This window comes from Lynx canadensis, chromosome E3, assembly GCF_007474595.2.
Source record: "Lynx canadensis isolate LIC74 chromosome E3, mLynCan4.pri.v2, whole genome shotgun sequence".
Classification (NCBI taxonomy): Eukaryota; Metazoa; Chordata; class Mammalia; order Carnivora; family Felidae; genus Lynx; species Lynx canadensis.
Window position 1 is genome coordinate 9,339,299 of NC_044318.1, and position 26,829 is coordinate 9,366,127.

The window sequence follows — 26,829 nt, forward strand, 5'->3', positions numbered from 1 at the left end:
TCAAAACAGGTGAAGACCAAGTTTTCTATCTACTTTTGTTTCTTCTCCTGATTTCTGTCCCCAGAGTCTACTGTAGTTACAGGGTTTTCTTACGCTCTTCCAGGCACATTGTCTGCAGAGGTTTTCAACTGGGGGTGATTTTGCCTCCCTTCCTCCCCCACCCCCCTCCAACATCCGGAGACATTTCTGGTTGGGTCGAGGCCAGAGATGCTTCCAGACATCCTACAGTGCACATGGCAGCCCCCCACAACAAAGAATTAGGGCCGGATCGTAGCGCCAGGGCTTAGAAATCCTGTTCCGTGTGCAGATGGGCGCACACGCCCTTTTTCTGTGTAAACGGTGCACATCCCACGCTGTGCTCCACTGCTGCTGTTGGCTTTACATTGTAACACAAAGTAGCCGGTGTGTCTGAGCCGGCTTTGCGAGGCACCTTTGAATACCCTGATTCCCAGCGCCGTTGTCCTGAACGTTGGGCCACGGGCTGGGGTGGCAGGGCCATCCCGGACAGCCCAGTGGCTTCTCGTTCCACATGCTGTGGCCCGGCTGGGTCTGCTCTGGCTCCTGTGGCTTCTCTTCCCCACACCTCCCGCCACTGCCACGGAATCTTGGTGCTCTGAGACCCACCGCGGGGGGCCCCAGCGCGTTCCAGCCGTGGGCTTTGTGTGGAGACGACGGTTTGCCGAGTCCTGGATGGGAACGAGACGCCCCGGCCCCTTCCTCCCGTATAACCGAGACGTTGGGTCTGTGCCTCCCAGTCTTAGCGTGATCAGGTCCGACGCTGAGATGCCTGTGGAGAGGAAGGAGTGTGCTGCTTTGGCCGCTGCTCTCCCACTTGGCTCCACTTCAGGGGGATTTGGCCTCCCCCGGCCACGAGGGACCGTCTTGCTTTAGCCAGCCAAATAGGCAGCAGTCTGAATGAAGGAGCGGCCAGGCCTGGGAGGAGAAGGGCGTCACCGGTGTCTCCTAAGTGAGACCCATTCTTTGGATTTTGCTTCACGGGAGTTGCTGTTCAATACGGGCCCTGGGTACCTCAGCCTGGTTATTTGCGCCGGAGGAAGGAGAAGCGGAGAGAGCACGCGCTTTGACGCAAACCCGGTGTCTTCTTTCTCACCAGGTCTTCCTAATTATACATCACGCACCCCTGGTGAACTCACTAGCGGAAGTCATTCTGAACGGTGATCTGTCTGAGATGTATGCTAAGAGCGAACAGGATGTTCAGCGAAGTTGCGTAAGTCCTTAGCATCGGGACCGTGTGTAGACATTGATAGGCCGTTGCTCGTTTTGTTCGTGCATGTGTTTCTCTAAAACCAGAAACTGACATTCTGCCTGTACGGCAGCCATGATGGCGTATAAGCTGGCCTGAGACGCGAGGAACCCGATCGGCGTCTTGAAATGTGTCCCCAGGAACATCCGGGTTTGGGTACTGAGCGGATTTGATTGATCGGATGTTATTGAACGGGGGGTTGTACTGCTCTGGGCCCTGGTTGCGAATCTGTGAGACACTGTTACTGGGACAGAATGAGAGCACACCTTGACGAAGGTACAAATGCCAGCAGAGACTGGACGGAGCACATCTGTGAATGACGCGGGCCCCCGTGGGACGGCAGTAGGGAGTGGTGGGGCCTGCGGCAAATTGGACAGCACATGCTCTCTGTCAGTAGCTGCGGTTCCTCCCCAGCCTGCGGCTCTGCCAGAACACAGATGCGGGATTGCCTGGTTTCCTCGCGTTTCCAGACAAGCTGGAAATCCTCATTTTGATGCACACGCTCCCCCGTTTTAAACGATCACCCACCTGCGGCCTAAGCGCAGCACGTCTGCATTTTGTGCTCTGCTAACGGGAAACTCCCGAGACGGAGCCGGGAGTCAAGGCTTCTTCCCGCTTGGCCCCTGTGTATCTCGTCTGTCTTCCCTCCCACCATCGTCATGTGTGCTGAGCGCCAGGCTTCCTTAGTACTGGTCCAGCTTGCCTTTTCCCCTGCAGGCCCCGCGGTTCTGCCCGCACACCTGTACCTTCACCATACCTATGGCTCCTCGTTCCCAGCCGCGGCAGGCGACTTGTCTCACTGTATCCGCTGCAGCTTGGGCCCGGCGGATGTGTCTGAGATGAGCTGGTGTTTCACACAAAGGCTGTTTCATGAGGACTCTGTCCCTGCAGCCGGTTTCTCAGGCAGTGGGTAGAAAGCTCCAAGGGCTAGGCTTGCCCTCGGGCAGTCGGCTCTGTTGCCATATCCGAGGAAGCAGGTGGCGGAGGATCCGAACTGCCTGGGGCGCAGTGACAGGGGTCCCTGCCCTTCTGGTTTTTCTGGCCTACGATGGCTTGGCCGGGCCCTTTTGCTGTTGAAGGGAGTCTTAGAGCCTTTGAAAAGGTTCCCAGACGCTCTGTCCTTGTCAGTGGTGGCATTAGTTCAGCTGAATTGAATGGGGCCCTTTCACGGCCCCTGTCTGGTCTGTCCCTTCTTTGATTCATTCAGAAAGTATTTATTAAGCCCTTTCTTTGGAACAGGCATCGTGCTGGCTCTGGGGATGTACAAAATTCCTAATGGTTTCTGTCTTTTTGGAGCTTTATAGTCTAGTAGGAGTGACAGATGTCGCTCAAATAAACATACAAGCAAATGTACTGGCTCGAGTTTCACACGTGCTCTAAAGGGAAGGAGTAGTTTTCGGCAAGGGGATGTAACCTAGAGGGACAGGAGTGACGAGTATTGGACAGGACAGCCTCCCTTAGGGGCCCGTGCCACGACGCTTCAGGCGGGGCAACGTGGAGACGACCTGGTGTTCGTGGAGCCGGACAGTTTTCTTTCCAACTTTCTGAAACTCCCTGCTGCTGACCGAATGCGAGGGGTGGAGTGCTGACCCAGCAGAGTCGCAGGGCCTCGAGGGCAGAGCTGCCGATGGCCACCAGCCAGCGGGCCCCCTTAGGCGCATCGTCCTCCCTCCCCCCCGCTTAGGAAACGGAGAGGGCGCGTCCTACTCCGGAGGGCTCTTGGCGGGGATGGGGAGGAAACACAGCTGAAGTGTCCATCAGGGACCCGGCAGGTTGCAGCCTGGCCCTCAAAGCCGTTGGGTTTGGTGTTCGCGGTATTTAACAGAGAATTCTATGAGTGACCAACGTTAACAGTTAGGAAGTTTCACACACAAAAAATCTGCATCTCGGGGTTGTGTCGCAGCAGTCAGAAGGTCTGGTCCCCATTGCACACGTTTCTGCTGCACGCTTCTCCGAGGCGGTCCCCATCGGGTCGGCGTGTGTTTGCCATCAGACTCGCCCGGTCCCCGTCCAGCCTGCTGCACGCTCCTAGGACATTTCCATTCATATCACATTGGGCCGTGTTGAGTCTCCTTGGGCTTTCTTTTGTCGTGTGGTCTCCGTTTCCCAAGATGGCTGCTCAGACTTCGTCCCACAGTGTCTTCGTGTGAGACTTTCAGTGACGAAGTTGGACTTGGCGTTCAGAGGGATGGACACAGAGATCTCTGGGCTGCTGGGGTTTGCAGGCTTTCTCATTGCGCTTGACTGGCCTGCGGCCACGAGAAATAATCACACCCTTTCGCTGGTTATCCCCCCGTGGTCACATCTTGCCAGAACTCCAGCACGCTGTCACAGCAGGGTACTGGCATTGATGCTTGGGGTTTGCAATTTGAGCAGAAGCAAACTGCAGAATGTTACTGGCGACCGCTCAGCCTGGGATACCCACGGCGGTTGGGCCCTCCGACGAGAGGGAGCATTCGGGAGACCCGTCCTTTCTCCCGCCGACCCCCTTTTTGGGGACGAAGTTTCTGCCTCCATTGTGACAGACTCACAGCGGCTCGTCGTGGTGGGCGTCTGAACTGAAAATGAGATTCTTTTGAGTGTGGAAGGAATTGCCAGCCCCAAGTGAAAGTGTCTGCCTTCTGCTTCCGGGTATCACCTTTGCCTGGGTGCAGAATCGAACTGTGTCGCGTTCGGATGACTGCACTTGAAAGTTGGGTGGAGTGGAGGTGAGTCCCCATCGGTGACTCGCTCGATAACAGTCCCGGTGAGACTCACCTTCCTTCCCTCTGAGCAAGAACGGTCTCCTATTGTTTCCTGCCTCACTCGGATGTGGTTTGATCGTGCTTGTTTTAAGTTTCTTGGTCTTTTTTAACCTACTTTCTCCTTCCCGTAATTTGTAGATAAGTTACTGGTATTGCTTCATTTTTACCAGCAGACCTTTCACAAAACCAAACCAAAATTGAAGAGAGAGGAGCAGAGGGAAGAGCGGAGTTATTTGAAAAGTCTGTAATTTAGGGTTAAATTTAAAACACACCAGCATGGCGAGGTGAATGCCGAATTGAAATTCGTCTGTGCATTAAAAATCATATGGTTGCTGCTCGGGGATAGTTCTTGCTATAAGTCTAATGCAGAGCAGATCAGGTTTCGTGTTGAGGGAAACAGAGTAAGAGAACACTAATTCTGAAACTGCTAACGTCTCATTATTTTTGCACAACGAACATATAGATTAGATTACGGGATATGCATCATTACCTATGGGTACTTTGTTGTTTTTTTTTTTTTTTTAAAGAACCTTTTCTCACCCTCCATTTCTGTAGAATAGTTTCCTTCATCTTGCACTCCTTCGTCTGTTCCTGCAACAGAGATGCGGTGGTGCGCAGGAGAGAGCACTGGCCTCGCTGGGCTTCCCACTCCCTGCGAGCGGAGGGGGCCTGTGCCATCACGGGCTTGCAGCCCATGCCCGGGGGCTCTCACTGCAGGAACGAGTGACTCGATGGGTGAACCGGGGGCGGGGTCACCGGGCTCTCACGATGCTGTTCTTGATCACTCTCAAAACAGAAACAGCTTCAGAGCCTGACCCTCCCACGCCACCTGCTCAGAGGCAGGCTTTGGGGGAAGAGCGTCAGGGCGAGGTGGTCTTGGTGCTGTTCTGCGTTCCGTCTTCGGGGACAGTCTAGTGGAGTGGACTCTGGAGTCAGACTGCCCGGGCCCCCCCCATATCCTGGCCCTGGGTCTCACTAGGGGCAAGTTAGTCCATTGCTCTGGGCCTCAGTTTCCTCCCTTCTCTAGTTAGACTAATGCACGCGGTGTCCGCTGCTTCTCCTAAAGCCTGGCGCACGTCAGGCCCTGATATTAGGTATTATCGTCAGTTTCTGATGCCGCACGACAGCCCTGCGTCTCCTAGTTGGGGACCCCCCTTCCTGGGATGATTAATGTGGAGGCACACCTAGAGTACCCCTCGGGAGGTGCCTTATGACCAGACACAAAGGCACCGAGGGCCTGGTGTGAGCAGCAGTGGTAACAGTGACAGCACGAAGAGCAAGCTTTGCCATTTGGTGGTGGGGGGCTGACCTGTCTGTGTGCATCCCGGGCCCTCCAGCTCACGTCGGCCCCGGATTCGACCTCCGGAAAGTGCAAGTACATGGCCAGCTCGTGGGTGCTCATGTGGTTGGCTGGCCGTGAATTCAGAGTGGGAACTGAGAATCCTGGGCCGGGATGGTTCGTCCCCAAATGATGATGTCGTCTCTGTGGGCACCAGTTCAGCCGGCTGGAATGGTCGCCAGATGATTCTCTGGGGATCCAGAAGAGTGAGCGAGTGCACACCTAAAACGTGAGCCGCCGGCTCTCCACAGGACACCTGTCCTTCCTGGGAGCCGGATCCCCTGCTAGCAGAACGCTCCGTCCACTGGTGGCCCGTGGAGCTGGTGGCCGCGAAACTAGCAGCCTGGCCCCTCTGGCTTCTGTGTTTGTGGAGGCAGCGCACCAACGATCGACCAGAGCCCCCCGGTCACTGCTTGCAGGGCTCTCTCTCCAAACCAGGCTGGACTCTGACGGCCGCCGGGCCTCCTGTGTATTGACTGCATCACGCCGAGTAGCGCCCCTCTGCAGCCCGAATTAGAGTTCCCCTGAATCTTTCGGTGACCCCGACCTTCCCCGTGCCCCCGGTTAATCGTTGCTGGTTCTGAAGGCCACACATTCTTCTTCCTGAAAGCGGTAAGAGGCTTCTGGGAGAGAGTTGATGGCGAACGCTGAAGGGAAAAAATAGACCGCTATGAATCAAGGGCCTTAATTGGCACAGATACAAACGTTCCCACAAAAGAATTAGAACTCGTCGTGTCTTGTCCCTTTCTTGCGGGGCCATTGTGGTCTACCCCATAATCCCTGAATGGAATTCTGGCTCCCAGTCGCCACCGTTGGCTGCAAAAGTACTGAGTGATTCATGCGTAAGAGGACGTGACAGAATGAAGGAGAATCCGGAGTGCAGCGTTTCCCACTTACCAAGTACGGTGTTGTCGTGGATGAGAGACCTCTTAGGAACCGTCCTCTTCCTTCCCCTTTGCGGGTAGGGCTGGAAGTCCCCTGGTGTGGGGGCTCATGGAGGGACAGCCTTCAGCCAGGGCTACAGGTAATGGTACCTGGGGCCCAGGGATGCCGGTCCTGGTCCGGCGAGCCAGGGAAGGGCCAAGGGTTCTTGGAATGGCTATACCTTGCAGGAGCCAACAGGGAGAAGCCAGGTGGGCATAGGAGGGGTGGGTGGGGGTGGAGGAGATTCTGTGACTCAAACCCTACAGGGCTTTTCTGTGTTCACCCGGCAGTGTGACACAGAGTGGGCAGGGGTGGCCCCAAGGCTGGAGGCTGCTCTCTGGTGTGAGTTATGGCCATGCCGCATGCTGGATGGGGACTGTCCCTAGTGTGCATCGAGCCATTGGTGAATTCTCCCAGGTTTCTGTGAAAATTTGGAAATTCGAGGGTGGGGACAGAAAAATGAGGCCCCCACGCTTCCGGTGTCTCTGTCCTGGGACTTGGGTAGTTTTCATCGCCTGGCCCCTGTGGCCATTTTGAGGCTTTTAACCAGATTCTGAGGCCAGGTCAGCATTACTTACTCGTCTATTTAACAAGTATTATTGGACACGTACCAGAGTCTGTTCTAGGCACGGACAGTGTAGGAGGAAGCAGAGCAAAGGCCCCAGACCTCCCGGAGCTTCTCTTAGAGTGGGAAGAGAGAGGGGAACGAGGAAATTATTAGTGGACATGTAGCATGGTAGAATTTGAGGCATGCCTTTGGAAAGCTGCAGCAGGAAAGCCGGGGAGGGAGAGGAGACAGTGCTCAGAGGCTTGAGTGGGGTGCAGTTCTCCCTCGAGTGGCCAGGGTATGACTCACTGGGAAGATGAGCATAGATGTGAAGCGAGGGACTGAGTCATGTCGATTTCTGCAGGGAGAGCGCATTGGCCAGAGAGAACAGCCAGCCCGAAAGGCCCCGAGGCAGGCGTGTGCCTGGTGTGTCCGAGGAACAGCCAGGAACAGCATGGCAAGGCAGAGTGTAGTAGGGTGGGGCCAGGGAGGGAGGGAGAGCCCGAGGCACGTGGTGCCTTTGGAGCCACTGGAAGACTCCGAGGTTTACACCAAGAGAAATGGGAGCCTCGTTTCCTTTGTGTCCCCAGTGTTTAGCCTGGCTCCTGCAGTAAACATCAGTTGTCTTGAAATAATGAATCACCGTGAGGGAATCGAGCATCTTGTCTCGAACGACTCCAGGAAATTCAGTCTCGGTCAGCGCCAAGGTCCTCCATCTGGGAGACTTGGTTTTGCTCAGGGTGCTTTGTCTGATGGGAGGCTGGGCGCGGTGGGGAGTGGGGGGGGGCAGGGGGTGGCATGCGGGTGAGAAAAGGGCCGCTCCGTTCACTTCCCTGTCTGATGCTCCAGCGATTTAATGATGATGGGCCAGGAGGGGTGTGGTGTGAGTCACTCCCTGCCCAACTGAAGACCGCCACGCTCTTCTGTAACTGTAATCCCAGGGCACGGTCGGTGGGTTTTCCCCAGTGAGTTAGGAGTTCCTGGCTATCCTGAGATTGCCTGCCCGCTGACCATTTGCTGTGATGCTCATGACCTTACCCCCAGGGGCCCTCTCGGAAACCTCCAGCTTCATGGACAGAGAGAAGGGAAAAAACCGCTACAGGGCTGTATGTGCTCACACAGTATCACCCTGGGGGTCACTCCCGTGACAGGTCATTCCCTAGTAAGAGCAGCACCTATCCACAGAGCACGTCGTGCGTGCCAGGCTGCCTGACTTGCTCACCCCTCTTGTCCCTCCCACACGCGTTTCTGGAGCACCCCCACCTTCCAGGCAGGTACCGTGCTGGCCTCAGGGCGTACAGGATGAATAAGACAGACAAGGTCGCTGTCATGACCTGTCTGGTCGGGGGAAACAGACAGTAAACAAGTGTGTCCACGTAGATGGGAGATTTGGATCTGGCAGGAAGTAGAAACCAGCTTTGAGAGATGCTGGTGATGAAAGGCTTCCCAGAGGAGGCCTGGGTTGAGGACTGAAGGACGAAGAGCTGAGTGGGGGGCGGGGGGGGGGGCGTGGCAGTGGGCAAGGCGTGGGAAATGGTGGGTCAGAGACCTTGGTGGGGATGAGCTGCCTGGCTGGGATCGGAACAGAGGCCACTCTGTCGGAACCACTGGGTCGGGGGGGGCGGGTGGGGATTTCTTCTTGTTCTCCTCCTTTTAGGCTCCTGATGACCTGGTGAGGTGGCTTCATCGTCACAGTCTCCCCGTGAGCGGGCCGACGCCCCCAGAGGTTAGGGGATCATTCTGCTGTCCCCCAGCGTGAGGGGATCGCTGGCATCCCGCCCCAGGTCCCCATGCTGTTTCTGTTTCTTGTTCTCCTGTCGCCGTCTGCAGCGAGATGTGGGCTTCTGGACTGAATGTTTCGGGTGGCGGGGAGTCCCCAGTGATCTCTTTTGAGAGAGTAGGACGTAGTAGAACAGTCCTTCTGAAGAAAAGCCAAACAAGGGCTTCGTGTGACATTATGATGGAAGAGTGTACGTTATTTTGCGTAAGCATTGTGTCCTGCAGCTCATTTGTTCCACAGCATTCATTAGCTTTTTTAAAAAAAATTTTTTGGGGCGCCTGGGTGGCTCAGTCGGTTAAGCGTCCGACTTCAGCTCAGGTCACCATCTCGCGGTCCGCGAGTTAGAGCCCCGCGTCGGGCTCTGGGCTGATGGCTCGGAGCCTGGAGCCTGCTTCCGATTCTGTGTCTCCCTCTCTCTCTGCCCCTCCCCCATTCATGCTCTGTCTCTCTCTGTCTCAAAAATAAATAAACGTTAAAAAAAATTTTTTTAAAAAAATTTAAAAAAAAAATTTTTTTTTTCTTAACAGTTATTTATTTTTTTGAGACAGAGAGAGACAGAGCATGAACGGGGGAGGGGTGGAGAGAAAGGGAGACACAGAATTCCAAACAGGCTCCAGGCTCCGAGCTGTGGGCACAGAGGCCGACGCGGGGCTCGAACTCACGGACCGCGAGATCATGACCTGAGCCGAAGTTGGAAGCTCAACAGCCCGAGCCACCCAGGCGCCCCAGCTTTTGATCGAATGTCGGGCCTGTCACTGAAGGGACGGACTGGGCAACGCTAGGCGTCGAGGGGACAGAAACGGTGGCCTGGGTGGAGCCGGCCAGGGATGGGAGGGGCCTGGCCTCCCGCGGGCCTCGCGGCACCCTAGAGGTTGTCTTCCAGGCGGTCACGGCGCCTCCGGATGTGAGCTGCTGCTTCTGTCCCAGTGACGGTGCCCGGCGTGTGCACGGGGCGAGTCCTCCGAGCTTGGAGAGCGCACCGGGTCCAGACCGACGGCACTTCTTTGGTTTTTTTGCCCCTGCGGCCGCGACGCTCCCCGACGATTGGCCGATTGGTGGAGAAGCATGCACGTCCCCCTCGTTAATGGAAGTGGCCTGTGACTCTTCGTGTTTGTCCCCGATGGGTTTTGTTTTCCCCCGTTTCATTTGGCAACATCGCCCTGTCGCCTCGCTTACGTGGTTGCGGTAGCGCGTCCCGGATGTGCCCTGGGGCTTCGCGTCAGCAGCCCCGTGTCGCCGAGGGTCTGGCACCCGGCACGTGCACCCCTGCAGCTCCCCAGAGCTGATGGTCCCTGCCGATTGCTTGCTGGTCCCCGCATTCTGGAGCGGGAGGAGGCTCCCTCTGTGGCAGTTATCGGCCGAGCTCCCCTTCACTGCCACTTGCAAAGCCACGTGCTGTTGGTTATGGTTGGTGCAGGCCCCTGGGTCACCGTGACCCCCTGTGACACGTGGAGCTCCCTGTATACGAGACAAAATGGGGAATCTTTCCGCGTCGTGGTCGGTCATGACGATGGTCAGGTCGGAAGGCCGCCTAGTCACCTGTCCCTGAGTTTTTGCTCCACGGGTCGGTCCACCCGCTGCTCCGGTCAGCCTGACTGGGGCCTGGCCGGGCCCCACGTCCACCCTGCGGGGGCGGGGCTGGCCCCACGCCGCCGGCAGGCTTGGTGGGTGCTTGTTGACGAGGGGGTGAGCTCTCGAGCGGTGCGGCCGGGTGGTCAGACAGGTCGGCCTGGAAGCCAGACTCCCTGGGTCCGGATCCTGGCTCTGCCTCTGCGGGTCGCCAAGCCAGTCCCTCCCCCTCTGCCGCTCCCCCGTCTCTAGTCGTGTGACGGAGAGTCAAGCGCGTCGGCACGCGCAAAGTGATCACAGCGGCACCGGGCACGTGTTCGAGGCACGCTGGGCGTGAGTGACGGTTGTGAGTACCTGGAGACAAGTGACAAGGGAGTGTGCTCCCTTCTGCCACCTCACAGCGGCCCCGGAGGGGGGAGCGCTGATTTGATCTGGTGCCTGTGGAAACTGAGGCCCCGGGAGAAGGTGGTGGGCAGGGGGGCCCTGCGCCTGGGCTCCGGCTGCTCCGGCGTCTCCACGGGTCCCACCCCGCCTTTGTGCTGTCTGTCCCGCTGGTCCCAGCCCCCCGAGGCTGGGTTGGGGAGGGGGCCCAGGGGCGCTTGGGGGAGGCCGAGTCTAGCCCATTAACAAACCAGAACGTTTCTAGGAGCTAGGGAGCCAGGTTTAAAACAGAATGGGACTGTTTGTTTTTAGAAGTTAGCCCCTCCCCTGCCATCTCTTATCTCTTCCATCCTGGTTGGTGATCCACCTGCCAGGGGTCGGAGGTGAATAAATATTTCTAGAGCGCCCGTTTGTGGCGGGCATTGTGCCGGCGTGTTTGCGTTCAGGGTCTCATATCAGCTCTGTGGCCACATGTGCTGCAGCTGCTACTGTCTCTGTTTTACTGGTGAGGAAACCGAGGCTCATTTGGTCAGGGCCACCGGGCCAGTAAGTGCAATGAGATCGTGCTCAGGTGTGCCCTTATGCTGGGCATGTTTCTGTGAGTCAGCGCGCCCTGCCTCCTTGTGTACGGGGAAAGCTTTCTCTTTCTCAAACCCCTCAGCGGAGCTGTTTGAACAGGAAGATTCTAGTTGCATCCTCAGGAGGTGAGCGGGCTAGGCCCGGGAGAGCCTGGGAGGTGAGCTCTCTCAGATATCGCAACAGCTCCTACAGAGCCCGACACCGGAGCCACGTCATCTGTCCTTGTCCTTATCCGTCCCCTCTCGCTACCTGTCTCCTCCTCCTTTCCCTCTAAGCTAGGGTTCTTCACGAGCTCCATCACGAACGGGTGGCTGGAGAGGCCGCCCAGCTGGTCCAGCACTACCCCCTGACTTGCCGCGTGTCTGCTGCTCTCTGGGGAGCTGGCCAAGCACATAGTGTCCTGGGACACTGCTGCGGTCACCAGACACACCAGCTGTATGGCCAGTCAAGAGCGAACGGCCAGAGCTCTGAGCTGGCCTTCCGACCATTCTCCTCCCAAGTGTTCTGGTGAGCTCCTGTTACCATTCAAGACTTGGATCAGTCATTTCCTTCTCCGCGAAGCCCTCCTGAGCTTCGAGCTTCCCCCTCATGCCCCCGCCCGACCTGGCACAGCTCCCCACTGCTTCCTCCCTGCCCTCGGCGTCCATGTGGACGCACAGCGGAACCTGCTTCCTGCTGGCTGGGCTGCGGGCTCTGGAACGGTAGGCCCAGGGCTGCTTCACCGTTGGTGTTGAGTGTGGCTCAGTGAATGAGGTCAGTCCCCTGATGACTGCAGTGAATCCCCCTTCCCGAGCTGTCTCATTTGCTCTTGGCTTGTATTTAGGGCATTAGGGCAGTCTGATTTTATTGAAAATTCTTTAGGTACGTGGTGTTTTTTGTTTTGTTTTGTTTTGTTTTTTTAAATGTTTATTTATTTTTGAGACAGAGAGAGAGAGAGCATGAACAGGGGAGGGTCAGAGACAGAGGGAGACACAGAATCGGAACCAGGCTCCAGGCTCTGAGCTGTCAGCACAGAGCCCGACGCGGGGCTCGAACTCACGGACCGTGAGATCATGACCTGAGTTGAAGTCGGACGCTTAACCGACTGAGCCACCCAGGCACCCCTAGGTACGTGGTTTTTAAATTGAGGGATAACTTAAGGTGCAGTAATCTTAGGTGTATCAATGGCTTCATACTTACGATTACATTTGTATGTAACTTAGGTCAAGACAGAAGACATTTCCGAGGGGCGACTGGTGGTTCAGTCATTTAAGCGTCTGGCTCTAGGTTTCAGCTCAGGTCACGATTTCGCGATTCGTGGGTTCAAGCCCTGAGTGGGGCTCTGTACTGACAGTGCGGAGCCTCCTTGGGATTCTCTCTCTCTCCTCCTCTCTGTGTCTCCCAGCTCTCGCTTGCTCTCCCTCAGAGTAAATAAACTTGAAAAAAAAAAGAGTACATTTCTGGCATCCAAAGACATTTCCGGTAGCTCCTTCTTAGCCTGTAATCTCCTCTCCCACCTTTCCCTCAGCAGCTGACTTCTAAAGGTGCCTTTTTGGGGTGTGTGTGTGTGTGTGTGTGTGTGTGTGTGTGTGTGTGTGTATTAAATACGTATCTTTAGGGGCATTAAATCCGTATCTTTAAAGGTATTCTTCACATTTAAATGGCATTGGTCGTGCTTCCTTGGGGCACAGCGACTGGATGACATAGACACGACTAGAGCCGAAAGTAGTTCCCCCAACCTCACCGCCCTCTTCAGAAGGAACAGCTGTTTTCAGCATGTGTAGCCTTGCCGTGTGGACCATCGTGCACACACCTGTGCACACGTACAGGTGTACATGCTTTCGCTGACAGTTTTGTTTTTTGATGGTAAGCAGACTCCTTGATGGGTTACCCGATTGCAACTTGCTTTTTCACGTGCCGTCTGCGCCTGGTCTAAGGGGGCGTCCAGACCTCGTGGAGGACGCCGTTTGACGTCCGGGCTGTCGGCGGTACTGCTGCTCCTTGGTCAGCTGCCTGGGCCTCAGGTGTTTGCGCCCTCCTTCCTGACCCCTTGCTCCACACCCCTGCCTCCCGCCGCACCCAGCCTGCTCTCACATCGGGCAGCCCCAAAAAGGCCTGAGTTACTTCTGACCCCTGGGGAGTCCCCGTCTCCAGTATTTACCTTTCATTTTTATTGTTTTAGGTTTACTTATTTTTGAGAGAGAGAGAAAGCACAAGGGGGGGGGGGGGGGGGGCGGTGCAGAGAGAGAGAGAGAGAGAGAAAGAATCCCAAGCAAGCTCTGCGCCATCGGCACAGGGCTCGAACTCACGAAAATGTGAGATCATGACGTGAGCTGAAAGCAAGAGTCAGATGCTTAACCGACTGAACCACCCAGGCGCCCCTTTATTTGTTTATTATTAAAAAAAAATTTTTTAATGTTTATTCAATTTTGAGAGGCAGAGTATGAGGGGGGGAGGGGCAGAGAGAGAGGGAGACCCAGCCTCCGAAGCAGGCTCGAGGCTCCGAGCTGTCAGTGCAGAGCCCGACGTGGGGCTCGAACCCACGGACTGTGAGACCGTGACCTGAGCCAAAGTCGGATGCCCAACCGACTGAGCCACCCAGGCACCCCCTCCAGTATTTACCTTTCAAACAAAGATAGCAGCCTGAGGTTGGAGGGGGTGAAGGCAAGAGGAAGGTGGTGTTGACCTGCAGGCAGGAGCTGACGCTGTAGGGAGCAGTTCGGCCCTCGGGCCACCCCTGAAATCACACTGCTGGCCTTGAGCTGGCCTTGAGCCCGGAAGCCGGCTTGCGTGGCCCAGGGCCCTCCCACTGCATACCCCGGCTGGGTAAGTGGCAGAATCTTTGCTGTCAGCAGGGAGGGCCCCATATCTCCACATTCCTCTCGCAGCTCAGGCTCTGGGTCCCTGGGAGATGAGCCCTTGGTGACACCCGAGCTTGCGGCATTTGGGAAACACAGGCGTGAGGTGCAGAAGGCTTTCCTCTGGGGCACACGTGGTGTGCTGGCTTTATGAGAGGATGAACCCCAAGGCCTTCTGATTTGTGACTCTGATGTGAGCCTTTCCATTCTCTTGGTTCCTTTCACTGTGCTTGCTCTTGCCCTGGGCTAATCTCCTGAGGCTGTGAGGCTTCTATTTTCTCCTGTCCCTCACTTTTCTTTGTTGTCCTCTCACGTTGGGTCCAGTCTGGTACAGGCAGCCCCCTGAGGCCCTGCCCTGCTGCAGGCACCTGGTTTAGTGCTGAGAGCGCAACAGGGAGGGGTGAGGTGGGCACGCCTTCGCCCGGGGTTTTCCATCCAGAACATCTGGGATTGTCCGCTGTCACACGGAGATTCCAGGGAGGCTGGCAGCCAGGAGGCTCTTGACTGGGGCAGCAGGAATGATCTTGAGTCTCTGTCCACATTTCCCAGCCAAGCCTGATCATCTCCTCCATGTTAACTGTGGGGGTTTCGGTGCTGTCAGGATTAAGAGAAACAGGCTTTTAAACACAAAGGAAAATTAAAAAAGGAACATAAAGTCCATAATTCTAATGTCTAAATGATCCTCGATGTGTTTTTGTAAAAAGCTAGCGTGAGTGCAGGATTAGAAATTTGAAACCAAAACAGAAAGGTAAAGAAATGAAAAAATTGTACGTGGACCACCTGGCTTCTTTTTCCCCCAAAGATGAAACCCCAAGATACTCTTAGGCAGCTTTCTAGGGAGAGCTGTTCACAGCATCACGCGTAGCTTTTGAAAACCTTTGCCTGAAGGGGACCCCACTGTGTTCCCTGCTCTTGTTTTCTCATCCCGATGCCGGTCCTGTGTTGGTGTCCGTAGGTACAAAAGGCCTCAGTCTCTCTATCATTTACGTGGATTCCCATTCTATGGACAGGCCATAATTACCTAACCACTCCCCTCTTGATGGACATTTAGGTTATTTCCAGCTGTTTACTGGGTAGGTTGCATTTTAAAAGTTTGAAATTTCCCCAGTAAGCATGTCTTCCCAACACCTGATCATTGAGAAAAGCAGATCCCTTTGGAAAGTTTTAAACTTTATTTTCACAGTTGACTCTTTTCTTTTCCTTGCTTTGCTTTGCTTTGCTTTTTAAGGAGGCAGGGAAGGGAAGGTGACTCTCATACGTTGGATGCATACTACAGGAACTTTATGTCTGTGACTATGTTTAGTTCTAGAAGGCCACGATTACTTGCCCTGTGATTTAGACAAGGACTCTGATGTTCAGAGTCGACCCATAGCTCATGATAGCCTTCAGCCGGGGTTGCACGGCTCTGACTGGCCCTGGGCCTTGCACACCGTTTCACTCACCTCGTTCTGCCATTTCTGTGCATCCAAGTTCATACACAGCTCAAGGGGAAGTTTCTCTATCCACCCATGTGAATTTTTTTTTACATTTTTTTTTTAACGTTTGTTTATTATTGAAAGAGAGAGTCAGAGCGTGAGCAGGGGAGGTCAGAGGGAGAGGGAGACACCGAATCCGAGGCAGGCTCCAGGCTCCAAGCCGTCGGCACAGAGCCCGACACGGCGCTCGAACTCACAGACCGCGAGATCACGATCTGAGCCGAAGTCGGACGCTCAACCGACTGAGCCACCCAGGCGCCCCCATCCATGCGAATTTTTGCTTGGACCTTCTAACTGGGTGGTATTTTGCTCTGCATTGAGTCTCAGGTCTCTGTTTCAGAAAGCTTTGATTGTGTATGGCATGCTCTAAGATTCAGTGGGAGTAGGTGGTGATCAGAGGAAGCAGGCATTTTATCTTGGGACCCTGTTTCCCTGGGCTCGAGTCCTTCAGCAGGAGATGGGGGGGGGGGGTTGTCTAGAGCTGCGTTCGATCATACAGCATCGTAAGTGGGCTCTGATGGATGCCGTCTGTCAAGGGGCGCATGCTCCGAGTGCTGCCACCTCTGGGCTCTTTGCCGTTGGCATCTATAACGTGCTCTCTGGGTTTCCTGGACAGGAGGATCATGTCTCAATTTATCTGTCATTTTTGTGGATGAATAATCCAAAGTGAGTACATAAAAATGAATGTTTAGATTTAGATGCTAATTCGGCTTTCTATTAGGTTCTGCCTTGAGTGTTATTGAAATTAATCTGTGTTCCTTGAGCACATCCCGCTTAGTATTGGCAAGGTACGGTGGGCCTCAGAGTACAGTTGATGGTTGTTTGGGGTACATTCAGAAGATGGATAAACCACATCAAGATAATGGAAACGTTCTCCTTAAAACGTTTTCCCTTTTTAAAGACAAAATGACGTCTGGACGTCGTGCATACCCCAAAAAGAGAAAAGCGCTTCATTCAGAATCCTGCCCCAAACCGATCAGTTTTCTTTTGTCTTGGTTCCTTTCTAGACGTGGTCCATTTGCATGTAACTACTTTCTGAGGGGTACTGAGTATGCAACAGAGTTTGAGCTCCTGGCGAGGCACCCTTCTTTTGGGAGGAGCTTGGGCTGTGGGGATTGGGCAAGCTTCGATTTGAAATCTGACTCTTGGCTCAGGAGCTGAATGACAGTGGGCAAGTTACTTAGCCCTTCAGAGCCTCTATTTTTCTCACCTGTAAAATGGGAGGGGCGTCCCTGTATCTCATGTGTGTTTCTCAGACAGATGAGTGACCTTTGAGAAGCACAGAGCCAGTGTTGGTAATGTATAGAGTTTCTGACTTAGGACGGTGAGTAGGTAGTAAATGGTAGCTGGTGCTATCGTTTTGATTATTTAACAACGATGGGGTTAATAATAGTCGTAATGACGAAGTAGGAGGCAGCATTTTTTGTTTCGGAACCGCATTTCTTGGGGCAGCAGCTCTCGGGCAGCTGGACCATAGCATCCGGCGAGATTCCGAGGTTCACATCCGTCTCTTGATTTCCCTAGGCCAAGCCCAGCATTCGGTGCTTCATTAAACCCACCGAGACGCTAGAGCGGTCCCTTGAGATGAATAAGCACAAGGGCAAGAGGCGGGTGCAAAAGAGACCCAACTACAAAAACGTTGGGGAGGAAGAGGATGAGGAGAAGGGGCCCGCCGAGGACGCCCAGGAAGACGCTGAGAAGGCTAAAGGTACTGAGGGTGGTTCAAAAGGCACCAAGACGAGTGGGGACAGTGAAGGTGAGTGCCCCCCTGAACGCCACCCTGCGCCCGCGCTGCGAGCCAGGCAGCCGTCTGTGTCTGGTCCCCGTCGTGTGTCTGTTCCCCACGCCGGTGTACCTCATTCTACGGGCCCAGCCATTCGCAGGCAGCTGCGGGCAGGTCCGCCGCGAGGCCTGCCCTCATGGGACGGGGGACCCGGGGCAAGGGTCTTATTCGCACCCGGGCCCGCTCCCCTGTGGGTAAACACAGGGGAGCAGACCGTATTTACTTGGCTTTGACGGTGGGGACATGGTGAGCACGTGTGCCGCGCCCAGAATGGCGCCCGGCCCGCATCCTACGTGTTTGCTGCAGCGGCTGCTATTTCTGCTACGAGTGCCATCCTGTTTATTGGGGTTCTTCTTGCTCCCCATAACCCGCAGTGAGGAGTTTTGACACAAGTCATTCTTCCCAGCGCACTACAGGAAGCAAGCCGCGTTTCGTGAAATTATATCCATTTGATGAGATCACGTTGTTTTGGAACCGAATAATCCAGTATCGTCCCCTAGAGTCTCACATTGAGATTTGTTCCAAGTCCTGTGTAGGGTGAGGTACACTTGTGTGTGGCGCACATGTGTTCAGTAAGCAGAATCATTCCTCCCTCTTTTGGCCCCTGCTGGGGATGATTCTGGTTTGATTTCCACCTTCCTCTCGTTCGAATGCTAACACCTTCTCAGTCTGGAGAGCACCGTCTGCTCTGGAACTGAGCAAGCTTCAGCTGTGGAGTCTCTTGTGTCATGGGCCGGGCGCACAGCCACGCAGATGGGGTCTCTGGCCACGGCCCTGGGCGCTCAGGGTGGGGGTGGGGGTGGGGTAGATGTGGGGTGGGGGCTCGGCTCTGGACGTGAGCTCCCACCACGCTCCTGGGACAGACACGGGCCGTCGCCAGCACCCACCGTGGGCCGTCCTCCTGGGTCCTGGGCTGGTCGTGGCTGCTCCCAAGCCAACTGTCCTTGGCCCATCAGCCTGGACTGTGTGATTCCCTAGTCAAGGTCATCTGAAGCTGGAAAACGGAGCAGAGCAGCTCAGTAAATCACCGACTGGGAACTCATTTGTTTTGGGGAGTTTGCTGCGTTTATGGAGCCAAAACCCGCCCCCGTCCCCACCCTGCGGGACCCATTCTGATTTTCTTGGCAGTTCTCAGTGAATGCCACGATCACATTCCGATAAGTATAAGCAAAGCGTCTCTCCAGTGCCACCCTGCTCTCTCTTCAAGGCTGAGATCCCAGCATGCTTTTATTTCCGTGTAAAGTATACAGTAAGCCTTTTGGCGTTGGAATTCACTTTTGGCTCACTTTGGTGGGGAGGTGAGGGGCAAACGCAAGGTAAGCAAGCCGTCCTAGTTTGCTTATTGGGATCTTTTTTTTTTTTTTTTTTTTTTTTTTAAACTCAGGAGAAAACTGCTTCAGCGCTGGGGTTTAGCTGTCCTGTGGCCACAGTGGGGAAAAGGAGGAGCATTTCACCCCATTTTCCCATTTTGCACTCTGTGTTCCTGTCGATTTTGTTTTGGAAGGATGCTACCTCTTTCATTCCAGTCCTTTTAAGGGCTGCTCTCTAACCAGGCCTGGCCATGACTAACCCTGGTGTGGACAGGGCAGGCTTGGCGGTGAGCACAGTCAAGTGAGTCAGCGGGCGGCCCGGTCCCGGCGTGCGGAGCTCCAGCGGCTCGGCGAGGCTACCGTTCCAGCTCACCGCTGGGATCGGGGTCACGACTCCCCAGATGCCGAGCCGGCCCGCCCTGTGTGGGGGGCAAGCGGAGAAATGTTCACAGGTCTCCAGAAGCCCGTTTTCTGGGTGGTTACTTGGTGGGGTTGTACCAGACGGGGCCCAGGAATTTTCCCAGAGGCTTTACTTGGACACTTGATGGTGACTAATTAGAGTTTGGTCGACCATGGCTCCCAGCAGCCCTCTTGGCATTTTGGTGCCCTCCTCTATTTTCCCAGATATACATTAGTCATTCCAAAATATTACGGACCTGTCATCTTCCCCCACAGCTCACCGTAAATAAACACGAGTCTCTCAGGCCCATCCAGCAGAGGCACCTAACTGGGCTGCGGCAGCTGTCACGTGAATGGTGTACCCGATCTCTTAGTTATTCTCAGGTTTACGGTGCAGCTGGGGGCGTTCTCTCCTTAGACTGTGTTTGGGTGAAACCATTCGTGACCTGGAAGGGTGTTAGGCATGGTGTTGATGCGGGGGGGTGCCAGGAGATGGGGTACTGGCCTTGCAGTCATGTCTCGGTTTCCTGGGAGCCTTGAGTGGTCTCCCAACTCAAACCGTGCCTCAGTTTCCCCATCTGGAAATTGAGTATAAAAAATGTAATTCGTGGGGTGCTTTTTTTTTTCTTTTTTAAATGAGTATATGTTAGGAGTCTTGTGGTTGTAAGAGTTGGAGGAAATTCAACTCGAACTGGCTTCAACAAAAGGGTGATTATTGTTCCCAGAACTGGAAGGCTTGGGCGGGGCTGGCCTCAGGTGCAGAGAGGACCACGGGCAGTGCCAGGCTTGCATCCTGCCAGCTCACCACCAAGCAGAGAAGGAGCTGAAGGCTAGGGGCCAATGCTTGGGGACACCGAGGGGCCTGGCTGGCCCACTGCCGTAGAGGGGCGGTCTGTGCCGATTGGCCAGGCTTGGGTCATGTGTTGACCCCACAGTGACACCCTCGGTGAGAAATAGGGTGTGTTTGTCAGAAGAAGGGGTCATGCGTGCTGGGCCCGTGGAAGCAGCAGACGCTCCACTAGAAAGCCACGGCGCTCCTGTGTGCCCCTCATCCCCCTCCTGGCTGTCTTCTCCCTCACTGTTTGGGGTGGATCTGTGGCTAGTTTCTCCTCCAAATTATTTTTTCTCTAGCAAGCTTCTTGCCTTGCCCCTGGATCTAGGGGTTCGTGGACCTCCCGGTTGTAACGAGCAGGCAGGGGTGACTTTGAAAAAGGAGATGGTGGTACCAGTTCCCCCTGCACAGCCTGCCACCCCCACGTTAGTGGGGGGTCTTCAAAAGGCAGCATCAGGCACAGGCAGACAAAGGCGTATGGTCGTGAGTCGGTCGCAGTTCTGCCTTGACCTGATTTAAATGTGGCATTAACGTGCTCCTTTTCTACAAACGCAACCAGAATTCACACGTCCTCCACATTTAAGCCCAGACAAGGAAGTAGGGTGAAATGAATGTGGACCCTCCACTCAGCCTCAGGTCCCAAATGACGGGTGACTCATTCTGAAACCAGAAAATCACAGGGCCCCTCAATCTGCAGCAATTGCACACCGAAAGGAAAAAGACGGGTGCCCTAGTCCCTGTAGTCAAAGAAGCGTTCACTCGATGCTCGCTGTGTCCCAGATGTCTCATCAGTCTGAAAGGATAGTCCTCTCTTTCTGGAATCACTTGCAACAGTAGCTTAGTAAACAGACCCCAGGCACGAAAATGAATTGTTTGAACTTCTCGTTTGAAAAATAGGGTTTAGCTTTTGTTTTTTTTGGCCTATGGAAAAAGTAGGCACCAACCGCGTGGCCTGACCTTCAGCACCTACTCTTTGCTTAAATCGCAGCAAAGGCTTGGAATGAAGGGGACGACGCTGACTTTGAACTTGCCAGGTCAGCTGGGAGTTGAGGGGTGCCTGGAAGTTTGGAACCCCGGCTTTGCTTTTTTTTTTTTAATTAAAAAAATTTTTTTGAACGTTCATTTATTTTTGGGAGAGAATTAGAACGAGAGCAGGGGAGGGGCAGAGAGAGACGGAGACGGAGAATCTGAAGCAGGATCCAGGCTCTGCAGTGACAGCACAGAGCCCGACGCGGGGCTCGAACCCATGAACCGTGAGATCATGACCTGAGCTGAAGTCAAAATGCTCCACCGACTGAGCCACCCAGGTGCCCCCCCAGCTTTGTGTTTTGTTTTGTTTTGTTTTGTTGTTTTTGAAGCCTCTGTTGAAATGAAATGGAGCCCTGGCCTCATTTCTGGCTCCTCTTGGAAAGCCGGAGCCAACCCCAGGGCTGGCAGAGTTGGCATGAGCCACGGATTAGCCATTGGGAGGTTGCGGTCTGAACCCCCCGACCCTTGATGGACTGCTCCTGAGCAGCTCTGTGACCCTGGGCGGATCATCACTTCTCCACCAGTGGCAGGACCTCAGGATGCCCGGATCTCGGGTTGTCAGAAACACGAGCATCGGTGTCTGAGCCCTTCAGCATGTGTCACACGGGCACTGAAAAGAAAGCCTGGCCAAGGTGGAGAGCGGAGCGAGGAGCTGGGCTGGGGGGCACTTTGTGCTTGGGTACCCCCACCCCCGGCTGCAGGTTTCTGTGCAGCCAGCCCGGTTCTCTGTTGATTTGTATAACGAATCAGCGGGGTGAGTGAGCATGTGTGTGTGGTGGGGGGGCAGTGGGAAGGGAGGGAGGAGAGGACTAGGTGGCCAGCCCCACGACTGTAGAGGTGTGGGAGTGCCAAGTTTCCAGATAGGCCTAACTAGTATAAGGAACTTCCCAGGGGGGAAGAGAAACCTTCTGAATTCACCCTCATGCTGCTCAGTGAGACAAAGGAAGAGGCACCCCAAATACTCAGCCCTTGGACACCCTGTTGTTGTGGCCAGGTGCCGTTTGCCTCTCGAAAATCTGCTCCAAGGCCAGCCAATGGCACGCGGTCCTTCCCCTATTTCCTAGGTAACCAGCAAGGGCATCTTCCTCCTCCTCCTTCCCCGAATGGTCTTGTTAGGGCCTTCTTCTCCCCTTCCCCCTTTCTGTGATCTGTCCTCGTTTTGATTCCTGGAATGTAGAACACAGAGGGCAACTCAGAGGATCCTTGAATTTGTGAAGTCAAAGACTGTGGGGAGGTCATGCCTGCCATTTCCCTGAAAAGCACTTCATTTACCAAATATTAATCAGATTAGAATGTACATCATCCCGGGCAAGTTGATGGATTATTGCTGTTATTTAAGAAAATCAGAATGTCAGAGCATTGGGGAAGCCCACGGATCTGGCCAGAGTTGTCATCTGGAGGGGGAGAGGTTGACGTCCTTGGTTGTGGAGAGTCTTCCGGCCTCTCCTCTGCACGCACACTGCCGTACGACCAAAACTGCCATCCGCCTCCAGAATTCTTTCCCTCCTCCTGAACTGAAGCTCTGTCCCCTTGAAGCATTACCTCCACATCCTCCCTCCCTCCGGCGGCTATCATGTTCCTCTTCCTGTCTCTGTGAATCTGACTACTCCGGGTAGTTCACGTCAGTGGGATCACAACGGCGTTTGTCCTTTTGCGACCGCCTTATTTCACTTAGCGTCACGTCCTCAGGGTTCATCCATGTTGTCACATGTATCGGGATTTCCTTTTTCAGGCCGAGCAATATTCCGTTTTTTTGGGCACACTGCATTTTGCTTATCCAGTTGCTTCCCCACTTTTGGCCACCGTGAATAGTGCAGTGTCCACGAGTGTGCAAATCCTCTTCTGCTTTGGGGGCTTTTGGGGAAGTGACAGAGGCCGAGGAGGGCTGGGGCAAAGGAGCTGGAGATTCGGGTTCCCACGCCCAGCTGCTCAGCCTCACGGGGACGTTCCTCGACTCCCAGAGGCTCCAGACTCCAGTTGTGTAAAGGGGTCGCACCGCCCCCCAGGCTGGGACGCTGGAGCCTTCTAGATTATGGGCCACGGTGCCCGATGCCGGAACTGTAGCCACACAGGTGCTCCTTGCCAGCTCGTGGCCGGTGGGCAGTGCGGGGAGAGGAGCTCACAGCCGTGGGGGCAGAGGCCCACCTCCTCAATCCCTCTGTATATCAGTTTGCCCTTCTGTAAAATGCAGAGATCGGCCAGATCAGCCTTGCCCCAGCTGCGGGGTTTGGGGATGGTTCTGGGTGAGTTGGAGCAGTGAGAAGATTCTCGTTGAGATCAGCTCCAGGGGAGCCTGGCGTTAGTGTCCTTCACACCTCCCTTTTCCAGCACACACAGCAGGCCTTGCTCCTTTCGTGTGTGTGTTTTCACACCTGCTTTCTGTTGACACTGGCTTGATGCTTATAGTAGTAATGAAAACGTGTTTTCGTTTGAAAATATTTTCAAACTTAGAAAAGTTTGGAAAAAGAAATAGTATAAAGATCACCTGTTTACCTTTTGTCCAGTTTCATCTTTTAACACATTCTGGCCCATTTGCTTTCCTATTGGTTTTCCCTTTCCCTGCCCCTCCGCCCCACACTTTTTTTCTGGATAAGTTGCACCCATCACGTCCCTTCCCTCCTGTCGGCGTCAACACGCGTTTGCCAAGGATAGCGCGTTCGCTTTGGTGAGCGCCGTGCAGCTGTCCGCCTCAGTGGAGTTTTCTGCTGTCTGCGGTTCAGCTTGTCCGTTGAGCTAACATCCTCCAGAGCATGGAACAGTAGAACATCTAGTCTAGGGTCAGGTAGTGCCTTTAATTGTCGTGCCTCCCTGGCCTTCGTCAAGCTGGAGCGCTTTCCCACAGCCTTCTCTTTTACGACATTGACCTCTCTGAAGAACGCAGGACCTCTCCCTCCTTTGCTTTACTAAAACGTTCCTCATTCTGTCTTTAATGTTTTCTTTGTGATAAGATGAAGGTTATGCATTCTGGGCATAGGTGGTGGCACGTCCTTCCCCGTGTGTCCCATCTTGAGGCACATGATGTCCTTTTGACCCTCCCAGGTGACGTGAATATCGGTCAACTGGCTAAGGTATCTCCCGGTCTCTCCACCTTATAATTGCTTTCCCTCTTCTTGACGACTAATTAGCAACCCGTGGGGAGCTACTTAGAGATAATGCAGATTAATCCTGTGCCTCATTAAAGTGCCCCCCTGGGATTTGTTCCTCATTGATGATACTTGCCTGAGCCACTCTTTACCCGCATGGTGACAAAATGTTGATTTTCCAACGTCAGCACTCTCTCCACGTTTAAAGATCAGCCCTCAGCATTCCACTGTAAGGGAGAGCCCTCCCTTCTCCCCGTTTCTTTATTTATCTCTTCTTGGCACAGGCCACGGATTCCAGTTTTTAGTGGTTTGTGTTTCGTTACTGATTTAATTAATTTGATGCTCAAATTGTCCCAGATTTGGCCGTTGGGAACCCTTCTGACCTGGCTGCTGTGTCCTTGTGATACAGTCCCCTCGTTTCTTTTGAGCAGCCTTTATGCCTTCTGGCGTGACAGTTTAACCAGGTTCATCTTGTACCTATGCTGCCCATCCCCAGGATGAACCCATTCTCTGCAAAGCCCTGGTTCCTCTCCATGGGCAGTGGTGTTAGAGACCAAAATCTGGGTCCCAGATGTGCTGATGGCTCCCATGGTGCTTTGCTTTTTGGCTCTTTCAGTGGACAGAGCTAGAAAATAGACGCGTGTATAAACACAAAATACACATTTCCTCACGCATGCATATGCATATGTACAAACGCGTATGCATGTGTGTATTTTAGAAATCGTGGATTCATACCAACACCTCTAATATTCATACTGATGCAGATCAGTACCCAGAAGGCTCTTTCTTGCCTTCTCCCGTTCCAGATCTGTGTGTCACTTCTTCAGCTGGAGCCTTGCGTCCCAACAGCATCAACACGTTTGTTTGCTCAGTCCTTGAATACATCTAAAAAAGTTTCAGTTTGTTTATTGTGTAATAAACAAGAGTTCAGGATGGTTTGCAACTCCCCCTCCCTCCTCAAATGCTTCACCCATCTCCCAACTGAGGGCATAGAGTCATGTATCCTGTTGATAGCTATTCACATTAATCTGCCTCTCCTTTTTTCTTTCCCCTCTGTCAGGGTAGATATGGTATGTCTTTGAAAAAAATTTGGGGTCCTATTTTATTTTTAATCTTCTCAGTTTAGGGTTCTTCCTTCCCATTTTTTACTGATTTAATTTCTATTGAAAAAATATATGGACTGTGAACAAAAGTGTGCAAAAAGGTTTGTTCAGGAAGGGTGCCTTCCATATTCTTTCCACCCATTCCCCTACCTCTGGTAGATAACCACCTTGGATTATTTTCTGGGATATCCTTCCCGTATTTCCTTTTGTAAGAAGAAGCCGATTTATGTATGTTTTCTTGCTCTCCCTTCTCTCTTACACGCAGGGTAGGGTGCTGTATATGCTTTCTCTTCTCTCCTGTATCAGTACAGCAGTTTTCCTCATTCCGGTTTGCAGCTGGCCTGTGTGTGTGTGTGTGTGTGTGTGTGTGTGGACAAGTTTATTCAACCGATCTTTATGCTTGGACATTTAGGTAGTTTCCAATATTTTGCAACTACAGATAATACTTCAGTGAACCCTCTTGTGCGTGTGCATTTTCATATCGTTAGGGGTGTATCTTCCAGATAAATCCCTGCAAGTGGGGTTGCTCAATCGAAGAGTATTGATAGTGACTGAAAGTTTCCTTTAAAAATGCATTGAAGTCAAAAGAAGAAAAATGAGGTCAAATACAATGATTAGGTAGGTGACAAATGGGACGGGCAACGCATACATGTGGCACACATCGTAGAGGCAGGCAAATGACCAAAGTTGGAGCAGAGCTGAGCTGGGTTATTGTCACGGTCCCTTTACATTCCGGAACAGAAACCTGGATGGGATGGGGGCTCCTGCTATATTATAGAAGGGTCAGGTGGAGCTCCCCGAGAACGCGTCATCAGAGCCTGAGTCCTGGCCTCAGTGAGCGTCAGTGGAAATCCGTGCATGCATGCCCCCTGATCCGCTCTCCTTGGTGGCAACAGCATGGTGCGTGTGCCCTGGGAGGGGAGCGAGGCTGTGCCCAGGCAGGCCTGTGTCTGCAGAGAGACGTGGGCCCCGGAGGGTTGATAGAACTATGCCCGATGATCTGTTCTGGCATAAAAGAGAGGCTCACTTTGACACTGAATCACCAGGAAAGGAAAGGTCAAACCTTCTTTCTCATCCTCTTTTAAAGATGGCTGTAGAATCCATTAAAAAAATTTTTTTTTAATGTTTATTTCCTCTTGAGAGAGAGAGAGAGAGCTACAGAGCATGAGTGGGGGAGGGGCAGCGAGGGGGAGACAAAGAATCTGAAGCAGGCTCCAGGCTCTGAGCTGTCAGCATGGGGCTCGAACCCGTGAACCAAGAGATCGTGACCTGAGCCGAAGTCAGACGCTTAACTGACTGAGCCACCCAGGCGCCCCACGTAGATTCCATTTTAGAATGGTGAGAATGTGGAGAGACCGTCTCCCCAAAAACCTATTACCCACCCCTCTTTCGCCCACTTGGCATTTTGCATGCAGTTGCAGCGAGTTGACAGACCCTGGGTAAGAATCACAGCTTTTGGGGGTTGTCTGGATAAGATGGTTAAAAAGCAGCAGTGGAGGAGCGGGGACCCGTGTTGGCGTTGGAAGGACTGTGGTACATTTGTCAAGAGAGTTAACCTCAGCCCAGCGGCTCGCTCCACAGCTGTGCTGGCTGCAGGAGGGTCAGGAGGCTGGGGACAGCTGTGGGAGCCAGGGTGACAGAACCAGAGTTCGGAACCATCGTTGCGCGTGGAGCGGAGAGGCCCTCGTGGGCCGGTCCCGTTCGAGGACGCGACCTGGGAGCCGAGAGGGCAGCAGTCCTGGCTTCTGCCGCTGCCTTTCTAGCTGTGTTAATTGTCACTGTGCTTCTGGGTTCCGTTTCCTCATGTTCAGTACCCGGGACCAAACCAGTGGTTTTCAGCAGTTCTGTGTG

The 26,829-nt window shown here is 53.9% G+C and overlaps 1 protein-coding gene across 12 annotated transcripts in view; it reads left to right on the forward strand.

The window, feature by feature from the left end:
• CLEC16A (C-type lectin domain containing 16A) overlaps window positions 1–26,829 on the forward strand; it is a 203,511-nt gene that overhangs the window by 34,771 nt on the left and 141,911 nt on the right. For 11 of the 12 annotated variants that reach the window (XR_003965687.2, XR_003965689.2, XR_003965688.2 and 8 more), the window contains 2 exons: window positions 1,115–1,228; window positions 16,964–17,195. Coding sequence is in view for 9 of the 12 variants with exons in the window: in XM_030301390.2 (XP_030157250.1) it covers window positions 1,115–1,228; window positions 16,964–17,195 (346 nt within the window). In the remaining 3 variants the exon portion in view is untranslated. The remainder of the gene's footprint in view (window positions 1–1,114; window positions 1,229–16,963; window positions 17,196–26,829) is intronic. The other variant, XM_030301384.2, reaches the window with a different exon arrangement.